We start from the raw sequence: 15,734 nt of genomic DNA, 5'->3' as shown, positions 1-15,734 counted from the left end.
GTAGTCTTTCGTAGGTACGCTTGACCAAGCGCAAAACTATTTGCTAGGATGGATACGATATATGCAGGAGAGACTCCTTTACGCTGAAAAATCTAGGAAAAATCCCCATAGGCTGCAATGTAAAAAAAGTCCGTTTTGGACGTTTATGTTAATAAAGATTGAAAATTTAAGAAATACTAAGGTAAGGATGTTACTTAAATTTTAACAATAGTATCTCCTACAGGAGATCGTCGTGTTTTGAGATTCAGGCTTATTTGTTTAGCTTCTAGAGTTATGACAACAGAAAAAAGCTAAAGCGTTTCTCATCTTCAGATAGCGCAACATTGGCAATCACGCTAATGGCTGAATTTCGATGGGGACAGAAGATAACTAATATAGAAGAATAAGACGTCTGCTTAAAAACCACAGCATGACTAGGATATTTACACCAACGCAATGGAAGAATCGAAACAAAGTACCAAAACTACTAAAAGTTATGATCTAATTATAAAATTAAACAACACTGCGATGATAATGGCAGGATTGCGCTAGGTTTACTGAAATAATTGTATATGATAACTAGTATAAAAACTGCAAAACGACAACGAAAATTTCAACGAGGTAATTCAAGATACTACAGTAATACTGAGATGCACAACCTAGTTCACGCTGGAAAACTTTTGAATTCCTTTAAGATTAGGACAAATAACAGGTTTTCTTGCAACTTACAGATTAGATGTTGTAAGTGTGTAGTGTGAATCATGTGCAGAACGGATAAATAAGTACGTAAGTCTATGTATGTATGGGTAAAGTAAGCGAATACTATATATGCATTTTTTTCTATATAAAACAGGTCAAATGGCGACAGCCACTAGGTTCCGCTCATGATCACCATAATTAATAATAATAATTTCTGTTCGGAATCGACATACCTCTTCAACAACGAGTTGGATTCCTTCGGGTTCGTCTCTCCTTCGATAGACGTGGATGCGTCCCTCGTTCTCGGTGATTGGCCGTCCCTCGGGATCTCGCCACATCACCTGTTGGCGGTCAACGTCCGCACCAAGGAAGCACGTCACGAAGAAGGACTGACCTGTCAGGTAGGCTTGCTCTGCCCGAGATGGCTGGATATACAAGGACTGACCATCGTGACCAGCGCTGGGATCTGTAAGGAAAAAGACTTCGTAACAGCATCGTCCCATAAAGGATGAATAATTAATGTGAGCTTGGTAGTGACTGGTAAATCTTGACAAAAGCAGTCGTATAATTCAGCCTTAATGCCAAGTTAGGGCTGAGTTATACGACTGAGTCACAGATCAACCTAGGCTGTAAAGGAGATGGACCTCATAATGACAAAAGTTCGGCCTAAGCCAGCAGCCTCCAGCAACAGCTGAACTTCTGATGAGGAGGTCATCCCACAACAAATTTTTGTCCTTCATATTTCTTCTGCTTATGGTATTCCTCCGAAGTGCCAACGCTGTTCCCGTCTGCCTCAATTCCACCTCCCTTTTCTTCTCTATGCCTCCGGCAGGCCACATCGGCTCTAACGTATGGCTATGCACATACGCACAGTGAGTTACCCGAGGCAGGGCAATCGTACTTCTGCTGTAGCAACTGTAGAGTGATAGGAGAGCCTGCAGCTAGGACTCAGCATCAAATAGAGAAAAGAAGTAATCGTAGTATTATAGTCCATGCTTTACTTGCTGCGTCGCCTCTGCACGCCCGTTTACTCTCTATCGCCGTCCTGTGCCAGCGTCGTCAATTTCCGACCCGGCCTCGAAGCTCTACTTAAACTGCTAAGTTTGAAGCATCAGCTCTTAGCGAAAGCCCATGGAAAAAATGATGCGCTTAGAGACGTATAGTAGACAATGTCGATGATAGTAATTTCACCCGTGAAGTCAAAATGTCAACTCTACACCCAACGACAGAATGAGAGACTGCTGCGGCAGCAACGGCGACTGCTTCTGCCGCACAGTGTTATGTAATAGTATATCATTTGGCCACTGCAAACTTTGTTCTATGTGGCAACTTCTCCTCTACCATCTTTTTTCGGTGAGTCCCAACCAACGTCGAGGGGCCTTCTCAACGAGAAATGCATAAGAAGCGAAAAAGGCGGTGACGTAGGGTCCGATGACGCTAGTGATAGGTTGAAGAAGAAGGCCTTTGGACAGGGTGCAGACCTAGAATTACCTACTTTAACAACTATGATACCCAATTAGTTTAGCCTAACGGCAAGAACGAAATGCACTCACCCCCCAGTCCAACTACCCCACTACTTGTCCACGACAACTTCTCTCTCCACCCCAATTCTGTGTCCCAGTTTTATGCTGTACACACTCAAGTCTGTATCATAAATGGTATGGACGACGGCTGCGGCTTTTAGGCTCACCGGGCCCTGGACCACTGTAGCTTGCTTTACTCAAACTTATCCTACTCAGACTCACCTCTTTGTTGTGGATGCTACCTGCCCCGTTCCAACCATGCGCGCGTGGCGTACGCGTAAGCGGCATGCGAGCATGTTTATTTTTTGCCCACTGTCTTGTTCATTACTATTCAAATTAGGCGGGTAGAAGGACTGTTCAGAGATCAATCGCCTATTTCCCTAATCCAAAACAACTTCCCTTCTTTTAGGCTATTTTCCCGGTTGTTCTTATACCTCACTTCTGAACGACCGCCGTCCGTACATCTAGACGTCCGCCTAACGGGAGTTGCTTTCATCAGTTCTCTATCCTATCCCTTCTGAGCTACAAGGAAGTATGCTTAATGGCAGGGGCCCCTATTCGCTGCTCGAAAGTGGTTCAGGAAACGGGCTGCCCCTGTATGTACTGCTCTCTATATGGTTGGTCACTACCATCGTTCCACCTCCGCTGCCGGCCAAGTACGATTTCCGGACACAGAGGGAACAGTGAAGAAACCGGTTAGCAGTCTACACGGGAGGCAACAGGGGCGCTGCCATTGCCAAGTCTGTGTTGTCTAGCCCCTGATTTGCCCTAGAATTGCCGCCAACTTGTGACCCTTCCAAGTTCGTCAGACTGCCACCACTATGTAGCCTGTAAGAGCTGTGCGAGCTAGGACAACGCGGTGGTCGCTCCACTGATGTATGTCAGGATCCCCCGGAGCGAGTCGCGGCTGACGTGATATGAAATCTCGTACAGCTTTAAACGGCCGTTATTTTTCCTGGTTGGCTGTGTTGGCCCTTTGCTTATGACATCGGCTCCTGCCTGGGGTGTTTCAAGGTGGCTTATGGTTCGTGTTACATGTTATATGGACATATAAAGACACAGACCTTCTGGTTGGTTCCTGTGTGATTTTACTGTAAAAAAAATCGAAAGTACGACTCGTACTCGTACCTGTAACAAAGCAGAATCCCTTTATCAGCTATTTATCGAAAAATGTTACACTAATTAGTGGACAAACAAGGTTTCTTTGAAGTGAAGAAAAACACGACCGCAGGAAAATCGGTGTTTCTACGGTAGACACCATTGCGCGTTTTTTTTCAATATAACTAATCATGTATATTTATGTATATGTACTTTCTAAAAAAATACACCCTGTCGTCTCTGTAGACTACGAATTCAATTACACGCAACGATATAAGTAAAGCGACAAAGTATCTTTCATTGGATTAAACGAATAGAAACTAATCTATGTTCAGGTATTCCATGGCCGATTCGTCTCAATAGCCAGCAGAGAAACTAGAACGGTTTGTTACTGCGGAATCGCCAAGCTTATAGGCGACTGCCTCGCATTCCTCAGGCTACAACCCAGCCACGGACGGTGAGAGTTATAAAGATGGACGTCCGAGATGATAATATTGGTAATAATAATAAAACAAATAATGGTGCCAAGAAAGTTGTGGGAAGCTAGGCTTTTCTGTCCGCCATGAAGCTGCTACTATCCACAACGACAAATAGGAGCACAACTTGATTCTACTTACTGCCAGTTATTAACGCAGGCCAACTTCCAAGAGTTACTAACTAGTTCGCTCCTACAGCAACGTCATCCGCTGTAGTAAACAAAAACATTAAGGAAATGTCGCCCGCGTTCGTTGGTCTCATGATACGGACCGCATTGAATGAACGCAACATAGCAAATGTTCCAATAATAACAACAACAACGCCGACAATGGAACACAAATACAATAAATGATTGCTAAGGAAGAAAGCACCACAGTGAAGATCGCCAGCAAGAGAAGACTGGTCGCATTAGCTGCGGGAAGCGCCGCCCACCAAAGCGACAACCTAGTTATTGGTAAGCCATTACACGAAGACGAGTTCGATCTCCTTTTTTTAGTCGCGTCCGTTCGGAGCACTGGGTTCCATAGTCTGTTATAGTATACTATATATAGACTGGTTACTGTTATCATAATTCGATTGACAGATGTTAGACCAACTAGCCACACGCCGCCAACTAGCGGCGGACCTTGTCAAAGCTCAAAAGCTAATCCATTTTTACCTGCTGACAAGTATCGATAGGTCTCTTGATAGAAAACATTGTGCGTCCACAATAGTCTTCCAATACTTCTCGCTGGTGCAGCGTTGCAGGTCATTCAAATCTGTTCATTACTTTAATAGTTCCTTGCAACTGGTTATAGCTATTCTAATGAGTGGAAACGGACCCGCGCTAGAAGTTATCTATGAATAAGCCTCAAAAAAATAGCAAAATATAGTGCTGATTGACTATAGTGTCGAAGGATCATTGTTTTTCTGTTAAAGAATCGCAACTTTCACAGGTACTGCAAAGCAACGTAGCGACTATGCTGTTTAGTATAGGAGGCTTTTATTTTAACTCCTTTTTATTAAGTAACTAATTAATTAGTTAACAGATCGTCTTTTTCCCGACTTTTCTAGCGAGTCATCGCATTTCGTAAACTTCAGGGTGTATCAAAAACGGTGAAAACATCGCCATTCTCTAACTTGCATTTGCATGGTCTGTCAGCGTAGTAGTAGTAGTAGTAGTAGAAAACTGCTGTTGCGGTTCCACCTAATAACCCCAGCCATTTCCGGCACCACATGACCTTTTTACAGCATACACATATTGACGAAGCCACAAAACTCTGTCGCTCTGTAATTTTGCTTACTTTCTATTTTAATAGAACATCATTAAAGAAAATATGAAGATTTCCGTTTTCAGCATCTTACCGACTACGTTGCGCTTGCTTGCATGCAATCGTAACCCGACCGCCAAAGGCGGGTAAGCGACAGACTGAAGAAACTGACTGAAAAGTAGTACTTAAATAGTTTTACATTGTTGTATGAAGAGTGCGGAATGAAGAGCTGGTCTTACCAGTTCGTCATTGTGGATTACTATTGAGGAGGCTCACTCGTCGATCGATTAAGACACTCATGTGGCATTCCTATTTATGCTGGTACTACTGTGCTTGCTAAAGATTTTCTTTTCACCAGCCACCGGTGACCGTCGCAAATACAGAGTATATTCTATTCTCCTCCTTTATTCTAAAGGAGGCTCTCATGGGCGTCGCCTGCGGGGCGCCGCAGGGCACAAACCGACACATCCATTGAATCGAAATTTGGCAGTTTGCCAGTTGCTCCATAAGCACGTACTCTAACGTGGCCCGCCAAACCAGATCTGAGCTTCTTGGACGACAGGCATGGTACAGCAGGCCCCTTCTCAGAAATAAGCCTAATGTAGACTACTCGAGTAGGGTACACGTTCGACCAAGGACGAATGGCTTGGTCGGTTTCGTTTAAGTTAGAGGAAAGTGTTATAATCTAAGACCCATTGAAGAATCTAGATGATTCCGCTCGGGTTAAAACTTCATGTATCTTAACTGAAACCCTGAAGTTTTCTATTTGATTGCTGAAATTTTGTCGGCGGCCAGTCGTTCGATGCATTCGTATTTACAATTCGTCTTAGCATTAGCGTTGCGACATCAATGTTACATTGATTTCCGTCAATTCCTGAGTTGTCCACAGTAAATGCTGTGACTGACCACCATTATGCATAATGGTATTATTATTATTATTATTTCGTTTTCAATCCACTTCAAGACTTACTTGATCGATTTATAAAATCGTTCCCCAAGTTCTGGCTCTATCTGCCTTTCGGCGATGTGTTGATATAGCCAACAAGCCGAACGCAAAGATATTTTCTGACACAAAAATTCATCTGACCAAAAGGGTAAATGGTAAAAAACGCTTGCTACTTTCTCTTTTTTTTTCCTCTTTTAAATCATTACCATTGTCATAAAAAAATACTATAAATCAAACCGTTTAAATCAGCCGTTTACATCAGGTTTTGTGCCACCATTTAAATCACAGATTTACTAGCCCCCTCCGACCAGCCACCAGTAGTTATCAAGCAAAGCCGTTTGTGGAACACTTTAGCAGAAAAACGAAATCGTTATAACCTCCTAGCAATGCAAAGTCAGAGGTAAATACACTAATGAAAAGAAGGAAATGAGTGAAAACACGCTCTACGCTAGCTCCTACCGCCTGTATGATCTCGACTTATCTGGTAGGCCGGATTCTTGGGCAGAATCATACGTGCATAGGGTGCCCGTGCAAGGAATAGTTGCTGGGTTAGATACAACTTACAACTTGCCAAATGCGTTGCAAAACCTAGGGCACATGCCTCCTGACCGTTAGGACGAAATATTAGGATCTCTTTGGGGTGGATTCGTACAGACCTGATGCGTAATATCGAGTTAACTGACGCGACAAGACTGAGCAATCTGACTGGTATAAAACGCTGCCAGAGAAACTGTCGCTACCGAAGCCAATACAGAACACTGGTGCTTCTACTACGTCCTATAGATATGGGAGAGACGAAATAATGGCGTTAAGTACCCATCTCCGTCGGGTCGAGCGTTCCACGTCCGCGATTACGTCCGCGCGTGAACGATACGTGAAAAAGAACACACAGACACAGCCGGCCGGTAGATTTGCGGGGTAATTTGGGCGCCAAAAAAGGCCTGAATTCAGCATGGTATCAACTCTTTGTGACTACAAAGAATGTTCCAAATGGAACAAAGCGTAACCAAAAATCATACAGTTACATGATCATGAAAATCAGCGTTAAGAACCTTTACGGGAGATCATAAGGGGGCAATAATGTCAGAAGCTACTACGGAATTCGATAGGAATGCCTTGATAATCGTGGCTAGCTTTTTGTCGGTAAGAAAAATCATCTACTGTCTTCAAACGGACGCTCATCCTTTGTTAAGATTGTTTTCATGCGCAAACATTTAACATACGCATGACGTATAAGATCTGATAAATATTTATACACGTACAGTGGCATTTATACAGATATGTTCTAATGTACACAGAGACTAACCCCTAAAACCAAATATAATTTATGTTTTTACATGCACAGCATTGGCTCATTTTGAACAATAACCTCATTTGATGAATTTTACATAAAATTATTGTTATTCAACGATTTAGCGTCATGGCAACTACTTCTGTCGTACGTCGTTCACTTGGTAATTGCTGTGGTAGTCAGTTAATTTTTCTAAAGCCCTTCGACCTTTTTTTACCGAATGTCTAACTTCTAGGTTCTTCAATTGGACAATGCTAGTTGCCGCCGTTGTGGTACGCAGACTGACTGAGACATGATTTATATAATGGACCGAAAGACTCCAGTAATTCGGCAATGCGTCTGAAATCGCCTTGAGTATCAACTAATAATATTTATAAAAACCAAGGCGGTTGCGTTATAATACATAAAAAACAAAAAAAAACATGGGATGTTTCTCAAAGATCGTTACAAAATGTTATGTGTCTATTACGGATTGCGCCAGAATTGAGAATAGTAGCGCAAGCTAATTCACGATGATGTTATATGGGTGCTTTGTCAATTGGCTACAGATTGAACAAGAGGTAAATATTGTCGTTGGTTAAACTTGGGAAATGTGGATGGTTAAAAAACGTTTGAAATTCGTTATCCTATCAAATGTACTTTTCCCAAGTTTTCACTTCAAAGTAATACACTTGCGGTTATTCAGGAGATCTTGAATAGTTCAGAAATATTCAGGATGAAAATGTCTGGCTAGTTCTCTCAAAGGTTTAGTCATATCCGCTACATTTTGCTGGGCCAAGTAGCCGCTCTTAACCCAGTTTTTTTGTTTCATTTTTTCCGTTGTAACCCCATACTCGCTCTGGCAGAGAGCTTTCAGCCGCTTTATTATATCACCCCCAAATCCCCATATCCCCAAATAAGCTCGAAATACACCGATATCTCGCTTGCTCAATGGGAAAAGCAAATGCTCCATGCGCATATAGCTGATGTAAACGATAAATGTCATGTATATATTGTACCTCATTGTGAGTAAGCAAGAACGAAACAACCTTCGCGGCATTTAGGTCTAACGCTTAAACAACTATGTCGCACCTCGTGACCAACCGGTCCTATGGGGTTAGACTTAACGAAATATAATAAGGCTTAGAAAAGTAATTTTTGCATAAATGGCAATAGTTGGTGGCCATCCTCAAGTATGAGGCGTCAAAGACCAATTGGAGCCGATGAAGCGCAGAATACCTCACATTCACATACAACTGCTTACACATACATACTCAGATAGTAACACTTCCCAAATAAAGGGGGGCGTCTCCCTCGACAGTCGGAAGTTATATACTAAGTGTTGAAGAAAGAAGTTCCTACTACGACTGCTGCTTTTGAAACAGGCGCTGTGTAACTCACTGTCTTGTGCTACCGGGACTGTTGCTCCTGCCGTCAAATAGACCAACCTAAAAAACTGTTTTTAGCAAATATATTTGAGATGATGCGAAACAGGCATCGGCGACCGCGCCCTGTGTACCACAGCCCAATATTGCCAGCTCTTTACGCTGCAGCGAACATTAGAACAGGCTAACGACATCAGCAACAATAACAACGGCAACGAACGTCCTTCCCCCCCTTTTTGTCCTGTACTGCAGCTGTCCCATTGCCTACAGTTGTTCGGCCGCCATCCCCACGAGGAAGATGGTGGCCAGTCCTTACCAAGACGAAACGACAGGAACCTAACTCAAAGCTTCCGCTAACCTTTACTGTATCGGCGGCAACCCCTGCACCAGGAGCGTGTACTACCTACACCCCCAATGTCTGTTCGCTCAGCTGACCTGCCTTTGCATTTCTCTCCATTCTAAAACACGCCGAACAAAACAGAACTACATGATCCTCGTTTTTTCAATGTCTCTCGATCTCAGTCGAGAGTTGAATCGCTGCAGGGGCAGTTCGGCGAAACGACTATTGTTATATGAGCAGTCGTCTGTTCGCCCGCCTGCCAGTCCGTACAGCACGTCATACAGGCATAGTCACCTCAGCATTGGGACGGTTTCAAAGGGAACGAATAAAAGCCATTTGCTCGTTGTCTGCGTGAAGCTACCCTTTTTGAGTGGGTTGTGACCGTTGGCCGGCAGTACGCTTCCCACCTGTACCGACCTGGCAGAAACGTTAACAAAGAGAACAACAACAACAAGTTGCAGGAAGGACCCTGCCTCGTATACAGTTGACTGAAACCGTTTAGAGACCTGCGAGATACTACGGAAAGATCGCAGAGATGCCGAGGTCGAAGCCAACAAGCCGAAGCAGTAAAATGTATGAAAGCGGTAACAAAGCAACGAATCAAGGCATGGTCTAGGAAAGGCAGATGGCGAAGAAAAATAACAAGAACCCGTTCCACCGCTCCTGGGCTGGTCTCCGTTCTAGATGTGTTCTATGAGCTATAATGACATGGTCTAGAAGCTGAAACAAATGGAAAAAAGGACATAGATAAGAGCATTAATAGATGGACATATAGTATAATAGTAAACAACAAAAGTGGACAGTGGCAATCAAGGACCGGGCTAGATATAGTCCTCATTATCACGTTGCCAAACATCTATTCTAGCATAAAGCATAGGATAGGCTATATATGCCACATAATATGGTATAACACAAATGTTGTCGATCGTACAAACTAGGAAAGTTTGTTGCAATCTTTGTTGATCAATGTTTATCGCCTGTGGAGCAGACAACTCGAAGAGGGAAAGTAAGTTTAAATAGTGTTTTCGTATAACTTAACTGACCCAGATATAACATTATCAAACCTCATTTTGCTTATTGTCTATAAGTAATTAGTCTGATAATGTCTGTGTGTATGCTGTTCGTAGTAGCTTAACACTCTGAAAATGGCTGGTCGGAAGCTTATAGTTATCTGGGACTGCTTTTGATTGAAGACAAAGTAATAATAGCCTAGGCATAGAAACGCGAAACATTAGTAAATAAAATAAGCTCATTATTCGATCACTGGCGTTCCCAGCGCCATTAATTTGTGATCTCCTTGATCGGTTCGAGTGGAAGGTGCTACTATCCTACTTTACATAGGCTCATCATTAGGAAAGCAAGGACATACTGATATTTCTTTGCTGTCTAATAAGATCACTTACATCTGCTCTATACATGAGGCCAAACACTATTCCGAAAAGAAATAGATATTGCACCTCACCGATACCCAGCAAAAAAAGATTTCTGTCACCCAACAGACACCTGTTTAGCCGTCAATATGCGAACTTCCCCCTTCCTTCCCCCCGGCCCCCAACTTTTCTTGTTCTTCGGATGGCTGATGTCGTATGATTATTATTAAGTAATATCAACATAGTGACGTCCTTTACTTTCTCTTAATGTTAATCTAGCCACTAGTAAACGGAATTTGATGACAACATGACGACAGCAATGGGACGCCAAAACGCTCTTACAACGATTGTCCTAAAAACAGTCAGCCTCTGGTATTATCGCCTCAGATATCATTGTTGCTGAGCGTCCTTTTTGTTGTCCGAAACAACCCATAATCGTCACGAATCGTAAATAGGCGCGAAGAGCCGACTAGCGGAATGATGATGAACTATGGTTGAGTCAATACCAACACCGCGGAGATGGTCAAATCTGCAGGGGCAGTCGAATATCGCTGTTTGAATCTGTGTTTGTATAAAAAAAAATAGATATCAATTTCTTCTCGATCGACTTCGCAGTTAGCCACCGAAAGCTAAATATTCCTAACAGTGCTTGTACCTTGATCGTCGCTGTAAGATAACGGCGTAAGTGTGGCAAGGAGAAACGAATTAACAGTATAAAGAGGGGACTCCTGGTCGCTAAGAAAGCGCGTAGAAAATTGGCGTGCAAATGAGACTAAGCTCGCCGCCGGGCTTGTATTATGTTATGATTGAATGGCGGATCGAGATATAATACCTTAAACATCAACATATTTAACGCTTATTGGTACGTAGTTAATGAAATCCTTCAAATACGATCACGTGCCATGGGAAACCAGTTCAGTTCTAGTTCCACACATCGACTCTCCAGCTTTGCCCCAGATCGAGCGACCTGTATCGACACATCGTGTAGACACCTCTACGTACAGGATCTGACAGCTAACAGACAGTATCTCTGAGCAGCTTGCTACTGGTCTAGCGTAGTGTCTGTGGCAAACCGTGGCAGGCAAATGGATCGAGCTGCATAAATTCACCTGGATAGCCGACTCCAAATGAAGGCTGTTTCTGAATATTAGAGCCGTATGGCATCAAAGCGACTGGCTACAGGGATGTATTGGAAGCAGCGCGGGTTGCAGCACTTTCTGTCTGACACGAGAGCGCTAGGGGGCGTACGGGCTGGCAGTAAATCGTCTCTCTGTAGCATTAAAGCGACAGCCGCCCGTCTAGCGACAGCGGGATCAATTATAGTGCGGTATCAGAAACGCATAATTTATCGGAAAACGATCTCTAGCATCCTTTGAAGAGTTTCCCTCGGTTTTATTACCACCGCAGGCCGGAATTTCAACCTATGCTATCGATGCAACAGTAGCTGTGCAGCGCCCGATGGGCCCTGGCTTACCTGCAGAAGTCTGCGGAACTGCGTCTCGGATTTCCTATCACACATTTTGGGTGTACTCCGATTGAAGTACATAAGAGGAATGAGAAAAACAACTGACCTTCGAAATCCAAATCAGGTTAAGCTGCATAACTTCAAACTTCCAGACGATTTACGGGCTACTTAATGCGGCTAGTTTTACCTACACCCCTTTCGCTCCCTCTCTCCCTTCGTTGCTTTTGCTGGTTTCCTTCGCAAGGCGTTACATATCACTCGCAAGTTAAGTTTGCTAGCAGTAAATCTATCAGTTTGGCAAGCCGAGGCAATAGAATACTTGTTTTCTCATCTAGCAGAATGTACCTCATAGTCAACAGAAGGTAAACAATTACAAACGAGAGCTGGGTTTATTATGGAGCAAAATTTAGCCCGATACTCGAGTACTCGATACTCAGTTTTTTGTTTTAGTATGAAAGAAATAAACTCATCATGTCATATAGCTCTTTGGAAGAGGTTGAATCGTACTTTTAAACGAATGGCAAATAGAATCATAGTCAGTTCAGAAGGAACAATGGTATTAGCTCTCATGTATCTGCCCACCTGTATTGCACACGCCAAAGGGGAGCCTAATGGAACATTTGAAGGCATCTACTGTTTCGTGCGACACGTGAATTCCAAGGGGTGCTTTTAGAAGGAATTGGATAATAAAATCGAAACGGGAAAAATATTTCGGTACCAGTGCTCTTCTTTACAGCGTAGAATTTTAATTAAAAACAGCTCACCAAACTGTGTCGATGTATTTTAAGAGGTGTATGTTTGCGCAAGAAGACGAAAGCTATTTCAACGACGCGTTTTTGTTAGATGGATTTCTGCTATGGGATGATCCATAAAATGCGTCATAATAAAAGTAGGATCTAGGGAACGATTCGACGGCGAGAGGGAATGTAACTACCGTAAAACTGAACGGAAGTCAACGTATGAAAATAGTGTTCCTACTTGAATCAATGTTGTAACGACATTTGGGCTGCATTGGCATACAAAAAGAATCATGATACATATGTACTTTATGCAAAAGAGGGTCCTTTTTTTTTTTTTTGAGTTATTTTATCTCTTCGTACTTGGTAGTTTAAGGGTACGTATAGTACTGACGTGTCTGAAAAAGACCCGTTAAAGGTAATCAGTTAAATCCATAGAACGAGCTGAGAACCATTGGCGGCAGTGGTTTGATACAGTAAGATCACACATGTACACTATTCACGATAGTATGTCCTATGGCGCACTGAGAAACATCGAAAAACCAAGACAAGGCTTCATTGATTAACTCAAATAGACGAGACGTGGCACTTCCTTGCGATTGTCTCTAATCTCATTCGCTGTTTCGCCTATGCGATACAATGTGTATACATAACAAGGTGTTAAAGAAGACTTATTAAAAAAAATGTTTTTTTCGCCGAGAAACCAACGCCATTGCTACACGCTCCGATGCAGTGTATCCGCAGTGTAGTAAATGCGTTTTTCTTCAATAGGCGAGCAAACTATAGGCCTTTAGGGCGAAAATACTATGTTACCATTGCCTGTCGCTGCCCTTGTCAATAAGCCTCAGTGAAGAGAAATTGCCTAAGCTACGAAATTACAAAAACATTAGAGGGAGCCAGGGGACAGCATTGACAACGATTCTACCCTTAGACGTCTTTCCTAGAGTGCCGAATGAGTCTTGCTACTGCATAGAGATAAAGCTAGAAGAGTGGAAAGCTGCTGCGTTTTAGACTTTCTAAGCAGCACTTTGACGTGAAAACCAAAATCAGGAATACCAGGAGAACGAGCACATTTGAATATTCACAAACTAGCCCGCACAGACATGCACTCAGCTGTGTACCGTGAAGCGACCTATGGAAAACAACAGCCATTTACATCCTCATATACATGCTGCGAACTCAAAGGAATTTAGATTCCTGCACGCTTAGGTAGCGAAACAATCGAAAAAACAGAAAGTTCAATTTTGAGAATAGCGTTCCATCTCTGCATACAGCTGCGTGCTGCTTGAAAGGAACTTCCAAGTTAAGCGAACGACTGCAAAAAAACAATCACACCTTGCATTAAGCACCGCGACACATCCGCTGTCGCTCCCTAACAATCATTGTCCTTGTCGAAGTCGAATTTGTCCTCACCTTCATTTAACAATTCGTGTACTCATGCAATCTCAGGCATCTATTTTGCTACCCATTGTTAGAATAGCCTCAAATAAATCTTTTTTTTCTGGTCGTTGGCGAGGGCGCATGTTCTCGTATAACATAACAGTAGCAGCAATTAATACTTACTCGCTCACGATGTTTCGTTTAACATTTTTTCCAGTTATGACAGAGCTAACTCAGTGAAACGAAGGCCGAACGCTTCTTACGTGCATGGCATACCCTGTGCGGATTATAACATCGATTTAGATCCCTACAATAAAGATAAAATTTCCTCTGCGCTTCCAAGTTTTTCTTTTCCGGTACCATTTCTTTGTTTTTTTTTAGAGCTCAGGAAAGCCCTCACCCACCCCAGAGGTAGGTGAATTGAAGAAGCGCTATCGAAAGCGCGAGATTACAGTAGTCTAGACGGTCTATAAATAGTGGGGCTAACTATAGTGATAGCAATAACAACGGCTGAATTAGTAGTGGTGTATCATGAGATAGTATCATACGTATAAGTCCTACCTGCCAAACCAACAGTCATCATGACCTGGTCTTCTACCCACTTCCTTGTCAAATGGGCCCTCGCCATTGTCAGCATTCCAACTGAACTGGCTGGCCGTGCTGAGTCTGGTTCTTAGATTCCACATTGGCTATCCCTGGCGGTGAATTCGGTTCTGCCGCCGCATTTTCTCCACAGCTATCGCCCCTGAGCAGCCGTTTTTACAATTCACACTCACCGCATCAGACCGCGGCGAGACGATGACTTCGTTTCCTCATTTGGTTTAATACTGCTTTTGTTGGAACTGGTACTTGTGCTAGCGAGCGCTGCTGCCATTAGGGCTACTACTCTGTGTCCTGGCAGCCAAAAAGCCAGCAGGCCTGCACCCCTTCGTCCGCCTCGAATCTCCTTTCGCTAGGTTGTGCTGGGCCGACCGTGTTCGTGACTTGGAATACTAACTCAGTCAGTGGGATAAATCGCTTACTTTGTTATGCTATTGCCATGTAGCTAACAGCAGTAGCAGCGCGAATGCCTGGCCGGCATTCTGAGCGCAGACTTTGACAGGCGTAACGACGACGAACGACGTCGTATGTGAATGAGAAGGAGAAGACGTCGATTGCTGGACGAAGTAGCCACGTTTACAGGGCCGAGGTGTTTAGAGCGGGGGTGGAATGATGAAGAATAGAATGCCTGTATCAGCGACACATTTCTTGGCGTACATACAACGACACCAGTTGTTTCGTTCTAGCTTTTTCGTTGCTTGAGAAGTATCGTTTGTTTACGATTTGTCCCTGTAATGCTCTCCGTAGATTACAAATGAGGTGACATGCAACTCGCACGTAAGTTAGCTGTAACGTGCGTATCTTTGCATGCAGCCGACTCCGCTGCAATCTGATGCTTATGCTGCCAATAAAGGGCGAGCGAAAAACATGGCGCACTATAAGATACGGCCTAAGTCTGAAGTGAACTGATCTCAGACTACGCCAAATGCAGGCTCACCTCACCCATAGCAGAGATACGAGCTTGCCGTGCTTACCTTCAGGACGAGAACACGGGAAACTGGTAGAATCTAGGAACCACTACCCATGACTGACTGCTATCTTGGGGGCGAAGTCAGCTTCTCTAATTTTGATCAATACGGTATCCATATTTATTCTCGTGGTGAGCAGCTCAGTGTTGGCCATTATTTGGTAAACAGCGTAAGCGTATCAAGTTCAATACAGAACAGCATAGTTACAGACCGAGGTACGTCAATCATGACACTGAGACGAATTAAC

The 15,734-nt window shown here is 43.4% G+C and overlaps 1 protein-coding gene across 13 annotated transcripts in view; it reads right to left on the bottom strand.

Annotated features, from left to right (window-relative positions):
- LOC111251150 (neural cell adhesion molecule 1-like) overlaps nucleotides 1–15,734 on the bottom strand; it is a 153,343-nt gene that overhangs the window by 36,872 nt on the left and 100,737 nt on the right. For 4 of the 13 annotated variants that reach the window (XR_015328158.1, XR_015328161.1, XR_015328159.1 and 1 more), the window contains exons 1-2: nucleotides 14,481–14,774; nucleotides 912–1,144 (exon numbers count right to left, since the gene is read on the bottom strand). Coding sequence is in view for 6 of the 13 variants with exons in the window: in XM_086989866.1 (XP_086845992.1) it covers nucleotides 912–1,144; nucleotides 14,481–14,556 (309 nt within the window). In the remaining 7 variants the exon portion in view is untranslated. Of the gene's footprint in view, nucleotides 1–911; nucleotides 1,145–14,102; nucleotides 14,197–14,480; nucleotides 15,304–15,734 lie in introns of those variants that run through there. The other 9 variants (XR_015328160.1, XR_015328157.1, XM_086989863.1 and 6 more) reach the window with 5 other exon arrangements.

The sequence above is a fragment of the Varroa destructor genome, unplaced genomic scaffold (assembly GCF_002443255.2).
Source record: "Varroa destructor unplaced genomic scaffold, Vdes_3.0 BEIS01000005.1, whole genome shotgun sequence".
Lineage (NCBI taxonomy): Eukaryota > Metazoa > Arthropoda > Arachnida > Mesostigmata > Varroidae > Varroa > Varroa destructor.
This window is presented reverse-complemented; position numbering and strand designations above follow the sequence as displayed.